The 15,849-nt window shown below is 40.2% G+C and overlaps 1 protein-coding gene across 7 annotated transcripts in view; it reads left to right on the forward strand.

Annotated features, from left to right (window-relative positions):
* The window catches only part of LOC139817287 (uncharacterized), a 388,078-nt gene that overhangs the window by 153,723 nt on the left and 218,506 nt on the right, over positions 1 to 15,849 (forward strand). For all 7 annotated transcript variants that reach the window (XM_071785253.1, XM_071785252.1, XM_071785254.1 and 4 more), the window contains one exon: positions 10,216 to 10,278. In XM_071785253.1, the coding sequence (XP_071641354.1) occupies positions 10,216 to 10,278 (63 nt within the window). The remainder of the gene's footprint in view (positions 1 to 10,215; positions 10,279 to 15,849) is intronic.

Consider the following 15,849-nt stretch of genomic DNA (forward strand, 5'->3'; position numbering starts at 1 on the left):
ACGTCGCGAAAGCAAGTACGCTCGGATCCACTTGGGAAATTTAAGAGAACATTCCATCGCGTAGTTATCACGAGGATATGTGTCGCTCGCGCGTCGTCGCGCGGTGACGTTACCGAAGTCTTTTCCTGACCCCGTTTGGGTATTCCGCGAAGGCCGGAAGCTTGGCCATCGTTTTTAGAATTTATCGCGCTTAACGGCGCACAACCACTTACGGCTTACCACTTATTACCTGGCCGCGGATAAAAGCAAAAACCCTTTTTTTCATGATGGAAAGAGGAGGTGGCGTACTTGGGATAGATTTACGGCAATAACATAGAATTTAATTATGTTGTATTCGCGAAACATTGATTTACGAGTGCAAGCTTTCCAAATCCAAGTGCAAAATTTTAATAATACTTATATGCTTTTGATTATTGACATTATAACCGAATTATAACACATAACACTATAGCCCTTAATTTTTTAAATTAACAGTTAAATCAGAGGATAATTATCGCACTTATAAATTGTTTATAATAATGTAAAATTATTTAAATACGCAATCTGCAATGAATATTACGTAAAGATTTTAATAAGTTACAAACTAAGATGTGTTACATAATTTTAGTTTATTAGGTTCATATTTTGTGAGTACATTTTTATATTTGAAAAGAAAAATATAATTTAGTAATATTTAATATTATATAGCTATATATATATACTTTATTTTTTTTTATTTTTTATAAATGGCATTCTTTAGAGGACAGAACTTTTACTAAACTTCTATCTCTTCTCTGCATCTAAATATATCTTATCTATAAATTTATTCTAGCTTAACCCAATATCCCCGGTAATATTTAATATGTTTATATAAAAAAAAAGAATCTTAGTAGTACTACTTTTCGGACATATTGCACATTTTGACAGAATATATGAATAAAATTATAAAATAGTACGCAATTATTTCTAGTATACATTTTCGATCTATTCCTTCGATGAAAAACGATTTTTTCTCGTGCTGCAATAAAATCGTATATATGCAGCACGGTACTCCCTTGACGCATCGTGGAAACTCTCGTGGTATTTCACGCGCACCTGTGTATAAATATTGTCGCCACGGTGCTGCAGAGAACGCACGGACGTCGTCGAATTATAGGTTGAACAGGTGCAGGGCCACTTCGTCGTCGTTTCGACGAATGACGCGCCGTTGCGAACGTGTGGCCGCTTGAAAGCTCCGCGTCGTAGCTTCGTCGACTTCGACGTTTACGATCGGCATGGTCGCAGTCGTACGTTTTCCCTGAAACGATACAGAAACTAGCTACGTGCCGGGCTTTAAAGGAATCGACCGCCATTCTTTCGAAGAGACCACTTGCTTTCTCGCTTAGATTTTATGAAGAAAACAATATACCACAATTAATTCAAAAAATAATTTGTTGGCATAATTTTTCACTTTCATATTACAGCGAACATGAAAATAGTTTATACATTAATTGCACAACATTATTGTTAAATGGTAATTTTCGTTAGTAATTTTAATACGTTATTTTAATGACTGCAAACGGTATTTTTCCATTCTGTTGACTTTTAATTTTAAAATTCAAATTATATTGAATATTAATTTTACAATAAAGGTTCTTATGATTGTTATATTTTTTTTTTATTTCGTTGAATGAATTTGCTAATCGATAACATCGAAAGCCACGATAATATCAAAAAGATTACAAGTGGGGTATTACAGAGTAAATGATGAAGTGTTTGACATCGAGTAGTAGCTTTTTAATTAGCTGGAAACGTAGTATTATTTAATATTAAACAATTTTTTCATAATCGACAACTGCAATTTAAATTAATTTGATTATTATGAATCGTCAAGGGAAAATTGTGAATTCAAATATCTGGCAATTATTAGCGGAATTTTGTAATAAAGCGTCGGGAACGCAGAAAATTTCGTTATTTAATTACACCACCCCGTCGTGCTCCAGGAGCGAATTTAAGAACTTTGTAGGGCAGTTTAATGCGGAAATTACTATCAGACATTCCACAGTTTATATTGCGTAACTGCCGCTTTGAAGCAATTCCGCATTAATACGGCTTCACATTTCTTCTTTTTTTTTTCCTGTCCCATATACCCCGCGGCCGTTTAATCAGTTTGCAAACCAATCATCATTAGGAGAACGTTATAATTTCGTATTTACACAATTCTGTATTTGCGGATATCGGGGATTAATTTGCTACTTTCAATTATAGTTTTTACACTCTGACTCGAAATTACCGTCGAGCCAGATTAAACGCAAATAATCACTAGTAGGTAGTAATTGGTAGACACGGTAAATGCTACGTAATTAATCGCGTGCCAAAAACGTGTTATCGACTCGCGTTAAAAGTTAAATTGAATGTCGGGGAGTAGCAGTGGAACGATATACCTCGTTGCTGCTGTAGCCGACAAACCGCTCTCGTTACGAGTGACTGTAATTTCTTAGTACCTCCGACCGCGCGCGCGCGCGCGCGTGTCCCGCGGATCGGCAAACTATTGCCAGCAGCGTTACACCGTTTGCGCATTAGGACGACGGGGGTAGCCGGAAGAAATGCAACGTTTCAGCTAGACACGCGGCAATCGCGTTCTCGCTGAGACACAATTGCCAAGAAGTTCCTTGTGTTCCAAACGACAAATGAATAAGGAGCAAATTTGAAGGGAATTACAATATAATATATACATATTATATACATGTACAGAATATTTTCTGGCACATCTGTGTCTATAAAATTTGTAAAAATATTGTATATTAACATTTTTAATTTAGTTTTATTAAATTTTAGTTCTCTTTTTTCCATTAAGAGATTTGTAGGTAGTTACATGTACGAGCGGTATGTCAAGCTACGCAACGATCGTATATGATTAGGTATGCAGCGCTTGAAAAACAAATGGACTTGCTTATGTACATAATATAAACCTCGTCAAGAAAATACTAAGTTCGGAGCGAGAAGTAATATTTTAAAAGAAATCTAAAGAAAATGCACGACTATGATCGATAACTTCTATGCATACGTCATTAACATGACAATGAGTAGCATCGCGCTGCGCGCACGTGAGAGGGAAAGGGAAACGCTTCTCTTAAGTTCGCCTTGGTGTCCGTCGTGATTCATTGTTCCGTTGTTCCGCGGCTAGCAGTAGTACGTCTTCGCGTAAGTAATGCCCGCTTTTCCGGGAATCGTCTACCCGCGGGATTCTCTCGTTCCATGCGAACTAGAATCCGAGGAGGAAAATTAATTCTCAGTGCGCGGAAGTTGGCGGCGAAGCACCGCTTCCCTAGGCTTCTCTTCGTTAATAGACGGGCTGCTTTATTACAGAATTGCATCGGTAGGGAGAAAGAGGGGAGAGGGAGAGGCAGAGAAAGAGAGAGAGAGAGAGTAAAAGAGAGAGATTGATAAAAACTGCATACTAACAACTCTGTGTCCTCCATATAGACGTGCCTTCGTAGGACTTGTATTTGCCTTGCTTCCGCGTGCGGGCAAATAAGTCAGCGCAGGATAATCGCGTTTTTTGCTTGGAAACTATACTCATTCTGCGGCGCACACTCGAGGGTGTAATTTAAATTTCTGACGATATGAAGTACGAACTTTGCGAAGCTCGTCGGAAACATTGAGATTAGTACTTTCTTAATCCAGAAAATGTTTCGAAACTAACTTTTATATAGCCCCAAGGGAGTCAAGCTATTGAAACAAATAAATGGCACAACCATACGTTAATAAATTTCCCCTTGTTATATTATTTTTTGTACTTGTAAAACTGTTTTTAAAATTTTTATCATAAAAAGTAGAATTAACATTGTGGTGGAAATATTATAATAATTAATAATCGGCGTGAATATATATCAACTAAATTTTTTTGAAGCGTAAAAATGAGGAAAAAATATATTCTTTGGGAGCAAGTTTTATTTTCTGTAGGATATTTTCTTTAAATAAATTTTATATCGTGCAATAAACATAAAAGATCCAAGTCTTATTTCTTAGACTTACGATAAGTTGGTTCTGAGAGAAGTAGAGATTTACAACGCGACGTTATAAGGGCTTGAAACTTCGGCAGAAATCACGCTAGAAGCTCCTCATACTCGTTACGCAACGACCGGCGTTGGCTGGCTGACTAGTCCGCAACTTTTCTACTCGACAACTTCGTTCTACTTGTCGGACTCTTTTTACGTCGCGTGGATGTGCCCTCTGTACAAGTGCGTTATCCTACCATCACAGTCTTACTTAACACCATTTAATAACAATACTCGTGTCCGCTTTCTATGATATACTTTACGCGAAGGAAGAAAAATGTGGTACTTTTTTGAATTCTTGGCAAGCGGACGGCGCATTAAAAATAAAACGAAGCGAAGCGCTGAAAGTGACAGTTGAATCGACGGAATTCTTGATGTCTTCGCGCGCAATGACCTCAAAACTTTTAGCATCGCCGAACCCGAGAATAACTGCCGATAACAAATTGCGCCCCGTCGAGATATATTTCGGTGCGCGCGTTTTCCGATTCGCGCGTTCGTGAATACCGACGAGTTGTAATTGGATAATAAATCATTCGACATTCGATCATATCTTGTTTTGTATGTGTCGGCAGCGTGCCGCTAATTATGGCCGTGGCCGAAAGTGGATTTCTCGTTCTTAGTCGTTGTAAGTCTCGCGACACGTCGATATAATCGTTTCCCGAATCGATCAATCACGTTTAGCCTCGGGAAGTCTCGTCTCGAAGAACTTGATAGCTGGCAGTGCTCTTTTACGAGACGTTAATCAATGTCCGAATCGCCGTAGTGTTTGACGTCACTTCGCCATTATACGGCTGTCTTTTTTTTACTCTTTGCGCATCCTCTTGTATCGGACATGTGTCAACACATAGCGTATCGGTAATATATTTAATTTATAAGTCACTGAAGCGTAAATATTGAATCGCCCGCAAATCGCGTAATCTGCTTCACATTTAAAATTGCAATCGATCGTGGAATAATTTCATAACTTTGCTGTTTGGAAAGGTGAAATATCCGAAATATCCATAACAGAAATGTATTTCGCGATTTTAGATTTTTCTTTATTAAAAATAGAACTAGTAGATCGAGTTTTGAGAATTTTTTCTCAATTTAGTCTGCTTTAGAACTTTACCATTTTTCTGTCTGCACGGATTATATTCCGACTTCCATTTTTCGCGAGATATGCGAATTCGAAAGAATTGACGTCTGTTTTTCTTTCTTATTGCTCTTCTCGTCGTTCTTTCGCATTCTCCGACATCTTTTCCTCGTACTCCACTCTCCCGGCGGCCGCCGAACTTCCACCTCTCTTTGTCCTGAAAGACTTCCTTTCTTCTCTCTCGTTCCTTTTACGCTCCGAACTACGCTGACTCCGCTGCATTGTCATGAATCATAACTTTAAATTAAAACCCAGCGAAACGTCTGTGACGAATGATGCGGAGCTGTTTAATTATGCGCTAAAGAGCACTTGCGAAAACGTGGGTATAGGGCAGCCGGAGAAGAAGACTCACTTTTCATCACGTTTGCTTCTCGCTGGTCTGCTTTTTGTTATCCGATGCCGACGATGTCCGACAATTCGCTCTGCTCTCGCGCCCATCTCTTCTACCCTATTTTTAACGCTCGTAACGCGTGTCGAGAGATTGCCGATGAATTATCATGGACTTCACATCCGTTCTTTTTCTGAGCACGACTATCGATCGGACTACATCAATCAACCTTTCACACTTTCCGTTTACCAAAGAGCTGTTCTTTTTGTCAACATCACTTTGAAAAGTTTTTAATACACGTGACTCTCCTCCCATGATTTTCAAGGCGCTACTTTGATCGATCGGGAAATATTTCTTCGATTGCTCTCTTACAAAAGCACATAAAATTACGATATGCAGTAATTAAAAAAGATATTTTACGTGACCTATTTCGTCAGTGTTTGGATTTGAATCTGATCAATATAATTGACAATTTTTCTCATAGTATAAATCTATAACAAATCTTAATTAAGTAATTTATAAAGTACGGAAATCAAAGGAACTTTGGTTGTATATACGTGTTGAGCGAACGGATTACGTGAATCGAACGAAGTTGTACTTCTCCTTATCCGAACAACAATCTTGATCAGCCTTGCGCCAATAAACTTCGGTTTTTACGGTTTCGCGTCTGCGATCCGGAGAGCGATAAAAAGGAGAGACGAGGTAGCGCAAAGAGAAGTAGCAAAGAGAAACAGCGTACAGATAGGGCGAGGTTTAAATGCGAGCGCGCAAAGAGAGAGACTCTAAGCTGTCTCCGGCGTCTTCCCATAAATCGAAGAAGTCCGACTTTTCAGGTCGCGTACCGCCGAGCTTTCTCGAGCTTATTTAAATCATCCCTAAAGCCTCCTTAATATTGAAAAATGGCCGCCGGCAATAGTTCGCTCTTCACGTCCTCGTTTCTTCCATTGGAAATGTCTGCTCCGAGCTCGGAGCTCGTTGAATAAACGAATCGAGTTCGTTCATGCAATCATGAATGTTGAGTTAGTAATAATTGCGCTAATTTCTGCATGTTTTTATTCGTTGATATTTTTCATGAACTTAGTTGTTCATTAAAATCAACGAATGAATCGTAATGCTCTAACAGCGCTTTTTATACCGTGCGTTGGAGTGTTGTGCAATATTGAATGCTATAATATTTGCTTTGTATAATCCGTTACCCGGAAAACGCGATTTCCGAATATTGGATATGCCACGAACGAGATTTGCGCGGCGTTGGCGTTACCCGATATTCATTTGCAGCAATCCGGAATGATTCGCATTTCACAAATGTGCGATTAATTCAGGCTCCCCCGTGTAGTTACGGATGTTGCGCTCGATAGATGATCTAAATTAATCATTGCCATTTTTCTGCGCATCATCGCCAAATTTACCCCGCTAAATTTTATCGCGCTTCGATATCGCATTACATCGTTACGCTTTTATTAATGGTAAAACATCCGTTAAAAAAAAAAATGGGATTGCCGGACGGAATTTTAGGTTATCGAACGACTGTACGACTGTGTGGAGACCTGCGGATATGCCGAACGTCGGATATCCGATATACGCCGGATATCCATAAATTCAGAGCGAGAGGGCAAGAGGACGCGTCGCGTTCTAACTATCTTCCGCTTAGCCTGACTCACGTATCGTGCCCATTTCCGTACTCGATGCGCCGCGTTTCAGAGGATAGCCGAGGGATTTAGGTAGAACGTTAATAACATTCGCCTAACTTCAACCCTCCAGGCTGTCGAGCTAGAGCTAATGAAGCTCTGACGACCTTTCGTGTTCGCTATATGTCGCTCGACATGCGTTGACGTGTTCTAGGATTCTCATTCCGCTTCGTGACGCCGCATAATCGGCCTGACCGCAGGATCGCAGGCGAATCGTTGTCGAATCAGTCCTTCCAAACAACGTTGAAATTAAGGTGTTCGCGCAATGACTTGCACTTTACTTGCCGAGAACATTAATCCTCGTTTTCGTACGAAAAATACGTAATTTTATCGATGACTGAAATTAAGATAAATCGGCGAATAAAACCTATATAGTTAAAACTTGTAGCGTCATCGCGAATTGCATTATGCAAATATGACGAGTGACCGGCAATGAATTGAAGAGGAGTTGAGTGAATTATAAGAGATTATTTATATAATTATTATAATTAACACTTCGTATATTTGCTTTTATTTTCTGGTATTTTTTTTTTTTCAATATTTTGTATTGATTAATAAAATCTGCGTTCTGTTTTTAATAATGTTATGCTGTTTTAAAGTTGACACAATAGATTTAATTAAAGCGATCTTTTTGTAACTTAAATACTTCGATAATTGATTACCGTAGGTTCTCCTCACCGCTCCGACGAAACTGCATAGCGAAACAATGTGCATGCACATTGCTTCGTCATGTCATAAATCCGGTGGCGGAAAGTCGACGGCGATTTCGCGCGGGTCGCTTCGCCGTAAATTATGAGGCGGTCGTAATACGTTTTATGACTTTTCGTTTTAGTCGCCCACTACGGCCCGCGACTTTGTATTCCTCGGGCACCATCCCGGGACGACACCTTTACATCTTCGTCATGCCTCGGTTATCCTTCGTCTGCCTCTGTTAGACAAACCGACAGTTAGGTGCGTCTTTTTGCTGCGCGTTTCGCAACGTTGGCACGTAATGGCGTAGCGCGAAACTCCCTTCGGCGTTTGCTGTTTATTCATTATACGCGAGCTCTCTGCTCGTTAGAACAATATGTAAGTTGAGCTTTTATTCGACATGGAATGACTCGGGGGAAATTTCTCGCTGTGCTGCGCTTTTGATTTTTATTTATACCGTTTATTATATGGGCGGTTGGTCTACGAAAACGGCATATGTTCTACACAAAGTAATCGAGAAAACAGTAAATATAAGTTAAATTAATGATTAATTATTTAAAGGCACGTATATTGTGCCTTTTATCATTGTTCAGATATTTTATCTAGAAAGTTATTTTTAAAATAAACTTGTTGTATAAATGATAAGATACTTTATGAGAAGACTGTAATTACTTAATAAAAAATTTTAATAAAGTACTAATTGTAAGTTTTAATTAAATAAAATAAAAATTCATGGAATTTGCAATTTGTTTGTAATGTTCAAAATTGTGCATACAATTGAGTGCAATGTTTTAAATATTTTCAACAGTATACCATTAAAAAAAAAAACTGTTATTAGAAAATACAGTAATGTGTTGCATTTCGATTATATTTTCATCACGCATTGTACAACAATTAATATTATTAGGCATTGATGCGAACATATTCCTTCCTTTCCTTTTTATTTTCTTAGTTTCACGCTCTCTTTTGTCCGCGCGTAGGCATTAGAGCCCACCGTTCCATTTCCGCCAGCACATTGCAGGTCCAACCTTGCCCGACACGCAGGAACCGTCGGCTCCTTCGTTCATACGAAGTTTGACACGGAAATTTATTCGCGCTTAACCGATTTGGCTGCGGTTCAAGACGGATGCTCCACCCACCCGAGAAGTCTGCCGCTGTTTTACGATCAAAGTTCAGAACGACATTTGCACGTCGGCTCTTTCGTCTCGGTTCCGCAGCCGCCACCGCCATTGCCGCCCCCCATCCTTTGTACTATTTCTTCGCTGCACCCTCTACGAGGCCGATTTCTCGGTTTCTCTCGACGTCGTCGTCGTCATCGTCGTCGTCAACGTACTCCTCCCTCGCCCGACACGCCCGAACGACTCGCCGTCATTTCCTTTCCGGAGAATTTCCGTCTCGGTAATCCCGGCTTCCGCCATCCAGATCCATCGGGAGTGACCGATGGCAGGCTGGGACGGTTATATCGGACGGTAAAAATTCGCGAACGAATTCGGGCAAACGCGCCTCGCTGGCGAGCTTTGCGAGATTGAAACGCCTGGGCGAATGAAAGAAACAGACATTCATAAAATGCGATATGCGGAGTGCAAAGAATGTTTAGCGCATTGACCGACGAGGAAACATGCCACAGAGCCTTCGAGAGCTTTGTTCGACGAGAACATTTTGTTTGAAGTATTTTATATCCGCTTCGATATCGCGTTTCCGCGTTACTTCGTGTAATTCGACCTACGCTGTAACGAAATTTGAGATATTTTTGCGCCCACATAAGAATTTATTTATATTTGTAACATAGAAAATATGTACTGAAATATTCGGACGGCGAGATAAATTTATATATATAACGTTAATATTTTATTTTAATTTTGGATACACTATATCTGCTTAAACGTGAAACTTGATTTTGATTAATTCATCACGGAGCAATAACACGGAAAAACAGTATACATTTGATGAAACCCAGTTCTAGCGGCGAGTGATTACAGAAAATTTCATAGCGAATGGCGGAGTGCACTCGGCTTTCACATGCGTTGGGATTTCGCAGCTTTCGAATGATTTTCATATGAATGTTGTTCACTTTCCACAATATTGCATTTTCGAAATTATTAACAATATGCCCCGTTTGCAATTTTGCATTCGGAAATTATTCGCTTCTGTGCTTCGAAAACACGTAAACGGCGACATTACAATGGCGCGAGAAAAAATATCCTCTTTGAATAACTCTTCTTTCCATCTCCACGAATCTCGAACGCGCTTTAACACAATGATAGTGATATATACGAAATTTAGCTCGAATGCAAATAACAATAGGAGAAATTATCGATCTTTTCCGTTCTCTAAATTGTCTTCCTGTTTCTGTTACAGAGTGACAGCGGGCTAGTGGACACAGATCCAGGTCGAGTTAGCAGCATGACAGCCATTAACTCGGTGAGCCAACGTTAAATTAATACGCGACGATAAAAGCAATGCGCACAGTATCGCTTCGTTTAATAACTCGACGTTATATCAACTGGTTGCGTCCGTTTTAAATTATGCAAACCGAATAATTTACCGATAATTTACGATAATGGTCACGACCCTATTTGGCCAAGCTGTGACCAAGGAAGCAAGAACTCTTTTAACATAAAGAAAACTTTCTGTTAATTCAATTATCATTTCCGCTCTGTTATGCGTTACTGTGTACATTTGAGTTTCTCGTCGCAATAAGTTGTCGATTATGGTCGTATGAGAAATAGCGTAGATCTGGGCGAAAAGCTGTTCGAAGAAAAGATATTCTCGATGCTCGCGAAGTATCGATTCTGAAATAGTTTCACGCACTCACGTGGCGAAGCATATAGGGGAACGAGAAAGAGTGATGGTAACGCGCGCCTCGTTGTATAGCCATTCCTCATCAAATATGTAGGAAACTGCTCCCGATATAGGACAGACGGCTGCGAAGTTTCCGTCCGCTAATAATCCCGTAATGCCACTCACGCGACCGTAGTTTCCTGGGGGAAAGAAGATAGCGGCTTGTATGGTCTGCGCGAATGTTTGCGCGGCGGGGCATTTCGACTCGGCAAACAAGCGGAAAGCCAGGAGGGTGCACAAGCCTAGTATTTTATCGGCCCTAATACAGTTATCATCGAGTAACATTTGGTATTGTTATGATTAAGGGACGAGAGTTGCTCATCCTTCGGTCAGACGGCGTCTGTTAATCCCTTTGTGTTACCGTCGTGTTCGTTGAACAGAGTTTACCGTGCAGCTTTATATTATGTATGTTTTATTATATATATACATATGTGTGCGTTGGACTTAACAAATTAGTATAGCCTTAGCATGATTTTTACTGTAAACAAGCTTTTTTACACATAAGCCGATGTATCTATATGAATATGGAAATATCGACAATAACCCCTTAAAACTAGATTAAAGTTTTAGCTCTGAAATGTGGATGATGAGATGCGTGATATTCTTGGCATTCTCCGTAAAATTATTCCGTTAAATGGATCTTCTGAAAGATTCGATATCAAAGAAAAGATTGAATATTAAAATTAGAATCATTAGAATGAAAATATTTGTTTGATTTAGTAGACTATTTTTAGGTGTAGACCGCTTTAATAGATCACTTCTGGATGAATGGGATTAATCACGTGGTTTCGCCAGATGAGAAACGACAGCTCGTCTCATTCCTTTCTTACAACGTAGTCCGATGATTTATATTCATACCGCATCGCGAACGCAATGAATCAAACCTCTTTTCTCTAATCGAGCACCGTTCATTCCTCCTTCTGCGGAGTTAGGCATGAGCCTTGCGACACCCGACGTTCGGATGCGTTGCATTATGAATCGTGGAAAATCACCGTTTGCATGATAATGACACGGGATGGGTGAAAGGTGAGAGACACGCGAGACGACGACGGGGTGGCTTCCCAGCGTGGGAGGGAGAACCAGCGCGCCTTCCCCCGGGATTTGTACACGAATACACCTCCGACATACGGCGTATTCATAGTTTTCGACCACTCTCACGGAATTCGTGCACTTGTTCAGCGATGTGAGAACCGGCGGAATTCAGCTGGATGTTTCTTCCACCTCCCTTTTCCCTCATTCCCGTCGCCATCGCTGTCGCGATCGATTTGGGAATACGGTCGCGCGCGTGCATCGCGACAGAATTCCGAGAATTCGTAGTGCGTCTTCTCGAGAGAGAACAACCCCGGCTGGTTAGGAACTTGTCTCTACGACCTGCTGCACTGTCGCGACAACGGTATATCGGTTGTAGCAGCTTCGAGTCCCGCGGGAGTACGCTCGTTGATTACTCATGAAGATTACGTTGCGAATTTGTATTCTTCCTTACAAACGTCCGCGGTATAAGTGCCAAGGATATTCGTATTCAACGCGAATTGGTTGACGACAAACGTCAAAATGCTAAAAATGATATTCCGATATGAGAGAAAGTGGAGAAAGATATACGAGGGCGGAGAGTATCTAACATTTCTTAACTCTGTAGAACTTTCATGTGTTGTTATGGTATTGGAAAAATTTCTTCGAGCTCAATAAGACATCGATATCCATCGTAGCGTTTGACACAATAAATGATGCGATATCCAAGTAGTTGGGAAGTTTGGCAATCGTCCCATTATACGCGTTTCGCAACGGGATGAATTTCTGGGCGAGTGAGTGGCTCGACGAAAGGAAAGTTTTTCTTCGTTTTTCCAGAATCGAATTACTATCCACCTCATGATATAAAAGCAGGTTGTCTTATGATAGCGTGCAAACAGCTAGAAATAAAGCAACGCTTGCAACGCTCGTTCGATTAGGAGATGCGAAATCTGATACGCGCGCTCGTATTACGATGTTGTCTGAGTATATCCGTAGTATTACGCGGGCGTAATTGAGAGGAGTATCAGATCTGCGTTTGAATTATAATAAGTAATATGCGTGTTAATCAGAACAAGTCGGAGCGAGATAATTGTTTTAATGATATTCGAGTTTACCAATTGACAAAAAAAAAAAAAAGATTTTGATGATCTAAGATAACGTTAATAATTATTATATAGATATAATATACAGGACATAAAGGTTGTGAAGATGATGAAATAATTGCGATTGATATTCACAATCTATTAGATAAAATATGTTCGCTGCATTATAGAGTTTGAATAGATTTATGTAAAATGTACAATGTGTACATTTATAACTATAAATTATAATTGTTTTGTATCGTTGTATCGTTATTTTTACTCTGAAGAGACCTCGAAACCCGTATGATGCTGATGCAAGAGTAGCGGGATCGATGGAAACATAATGATGCATTTTTATTCCGCGTTGCTCCTTTTTGTGCGCTACCTCTTCGCCTTCTCTGTGCTGTATTATTCAGACTTTACATACGTTTGAGAAACAAGAATATTCGACGAGGCGGGATCGCGTTGATGCTTAAAAAACGCTCGTCTCGGAAGCTCGTTATTCCCTTCGGTATCAAAGTCGACGGGCATTTGCAATTGAAATTTTTGCGGTTCCATAAGTCTACCGCGAACAAATTCGAACTTCACCGTGGCCTACGCGAAGAGGTGATTCCGCAATTACTTCCATCGTACATTATTATAAAAAAGACATAAATGCGTAAAAAGTGACTACACGATTTTACATGCACACTTAAATGTGTAAAAATAACACTTGGATTTGCGGCGTATGTTGCTTTATTAATAGAAATGAAATAATAAGAATATACATTACATATATCGTATATAGACAATATTATAGGCTAGTTTCATTAAATCTTGGACAGAAGATCTTGATGGGAAAATTATTAAAAATATTAACAATGTTACAAAAAGGGAAATTTTTATAAGATAACCGTTTATATTCTTCGTGCAACGTCATCTCAAACCACAGATTAATCGGATTGTTTTTTTGTGAGATATTTACAAACATGTGGGAAAGCCGACCTTTCCCGAGCTGCGGTCTCGCGGAAAATGACGCGCCCGAATCCGGTGACCCGGCGACCGGAGCACAGACGAAAGTCGGGTCTAAAGGACGCCGAGGAGGAAACCAGTTTAAATAAAGACCACGCATGTGGGTCAGCCGGCGTGGCGTTGCGGCGTGCGTTACGCAAGCTGCGTCGCGCATCAGCGGCGACGTCGTTTGGTCGAGCTTTGCTAGCCGTGCAAGAGACGCGTACTGTATGCATAATGTATATCAGCTGAATTACTGTAGCCTACCTCCGAAAAGCTTCCGAGCGTATATCACCGCGGGCGTAGAATAAAGGTATATCCAAGTCAGCTTGTAACAAGCTTTCCTTTAGTTGGTTGACACACACGGATGGAGTAACAAGAAATACTAATTACGGAATTACGAGAAATTATCCTATAATTGCGGAGAGATGTATGTCGGAATGGTTCTCGCGGATGATGTATCTCACTCCAGACTTCATCTGTCTGCACTCTTCTTCTCGTTGCTATATACATCCTTAGCTTAACGTCACGAGCAACACTGTTTGTTTGATAAAATTAAAAAGCTGGAGAAATGCAAAAGAGTTGTCCTAATATTTAGTTTAATCGATAATGGAAATAAGTTTGTACAGATCATTTTCTTTTGTAGCATATTTTATTTTCTGAGTATTAACTTATCGAGATCTTTGTGCCTATTTTATTATTTATAAGTTTTTTTTACACTTTGCGAGATTATGCAGTATATCGATCGATATTCAGACTCTCAAATTGGTATGACTTTCAAATTAGGTAAGGGGCCGTAGATGGTGTGTTCGGAGGATTAGTTCTCCTACGCAGGCTAAGCTTCGGAACATTACGCGCTGTATTTGTAAGTAGCCGTATGTAGTTGATAAACCGGGCGCATCTGCATACATCGTGCTGAACTTTACGCGAGGCTGGACCGAAACTGACTGTTGGAATGGGATTCGGGACCACTTCAAACGAAGCGCCACACGGAAATCTGCCCGCGAGCCTCACGAGCACACACGGGGCTTCCGGCGCAGCTCTCTCTCTTTTGTGATACACGAGAAGTCAGATGTCGGTTCGTCGGAGTAGGAGAAAAGCTTCTCTCCGCCGCGGGGAGTTATATTATATTCAGAGTGCACTCCCGGAGACGTTGCATTTTCCGAGGTTATTCTGAATTTGCGTCGTGAAAGTCGCACAGGGAGAGAGGAAGGAACGCATTTCGCGAGCTTCGATCGATCCTGAAATTCGAAGTGCACGATACACACCGCGAATGTAGCAACGACGAATTCGCGCAGTTTGCGAAAAGATGGAATTCTATAAATATCCAGTTATTAAAGAAAGGTCGACGCTAAATTTCTTCAAGAAAAAGAAAAGACTTTTCTGCATTTTCGACGTGCAAACTTTATAACGTGCAATACACAGAATAGATGAGTGATCGCGCGTTTTACTTCTTGTCATGTGCAATATATTATTTCGTTATTGCGTGAAAACGTATATGTACGACTAATGCGACGAAGAAACTCGGTCAGGCCGCGCTGTTTCGTTCCGCTAAATATCCATTTCCGTATAGGCGAGAATCGCCGTGCTATATTTTCTGAAATGACGTGACGAAATATAACTTGAAGTGACGTGACGCGACACTGCCTGACACGCCACGTCGCTCTTCTCGACCTCTTTTTTTCGAACGAGTTTAGTTTTTCACGGACCGACTTTGCGCCGACGATATCTTCAAAGTGAATTGCAAAAGAATGCGATTAATCTTTTCTTTAAACATGATCTTTAAATAGTGATCTTCATAAGTCACCATACGGCTATAGTGAAATATTCTTTGAAATTATTGTTAAAGATTAGGTTCTATTTAGAACGTATATCGTACATATTTTACAGCATGTCCAAATATGAATACTAAATCATCGTAGATTAAATACTTAGATTTTACTGTGCGGAATGGCCATGGTGATTTAGGAGGGGGCGATCACAATTCGCTTCGCAGTTTCTAAAATTGCGAAAACAATTGCTCGAGCTTTCGTAGAAAAATCCGATGTATTGGACTTGTAAATTATTCGGG

The sequence above is a fragment of the Temnothorax longispinosus genome, chromosome 8 (assembly GCF_030848805.1).
Source record: "Temnothorax longispinosus isolate EJ_2023e chromosome 8, Tlon_JGU_v1, whole genome shotgun sequence".
NCBI classification, from domain to species: Eukaryota; Metazoa; Arthropoda; class Insecta; order Hymenoptera; family Formicidae; genus Temnothorax; species Temnothorax longispinosus.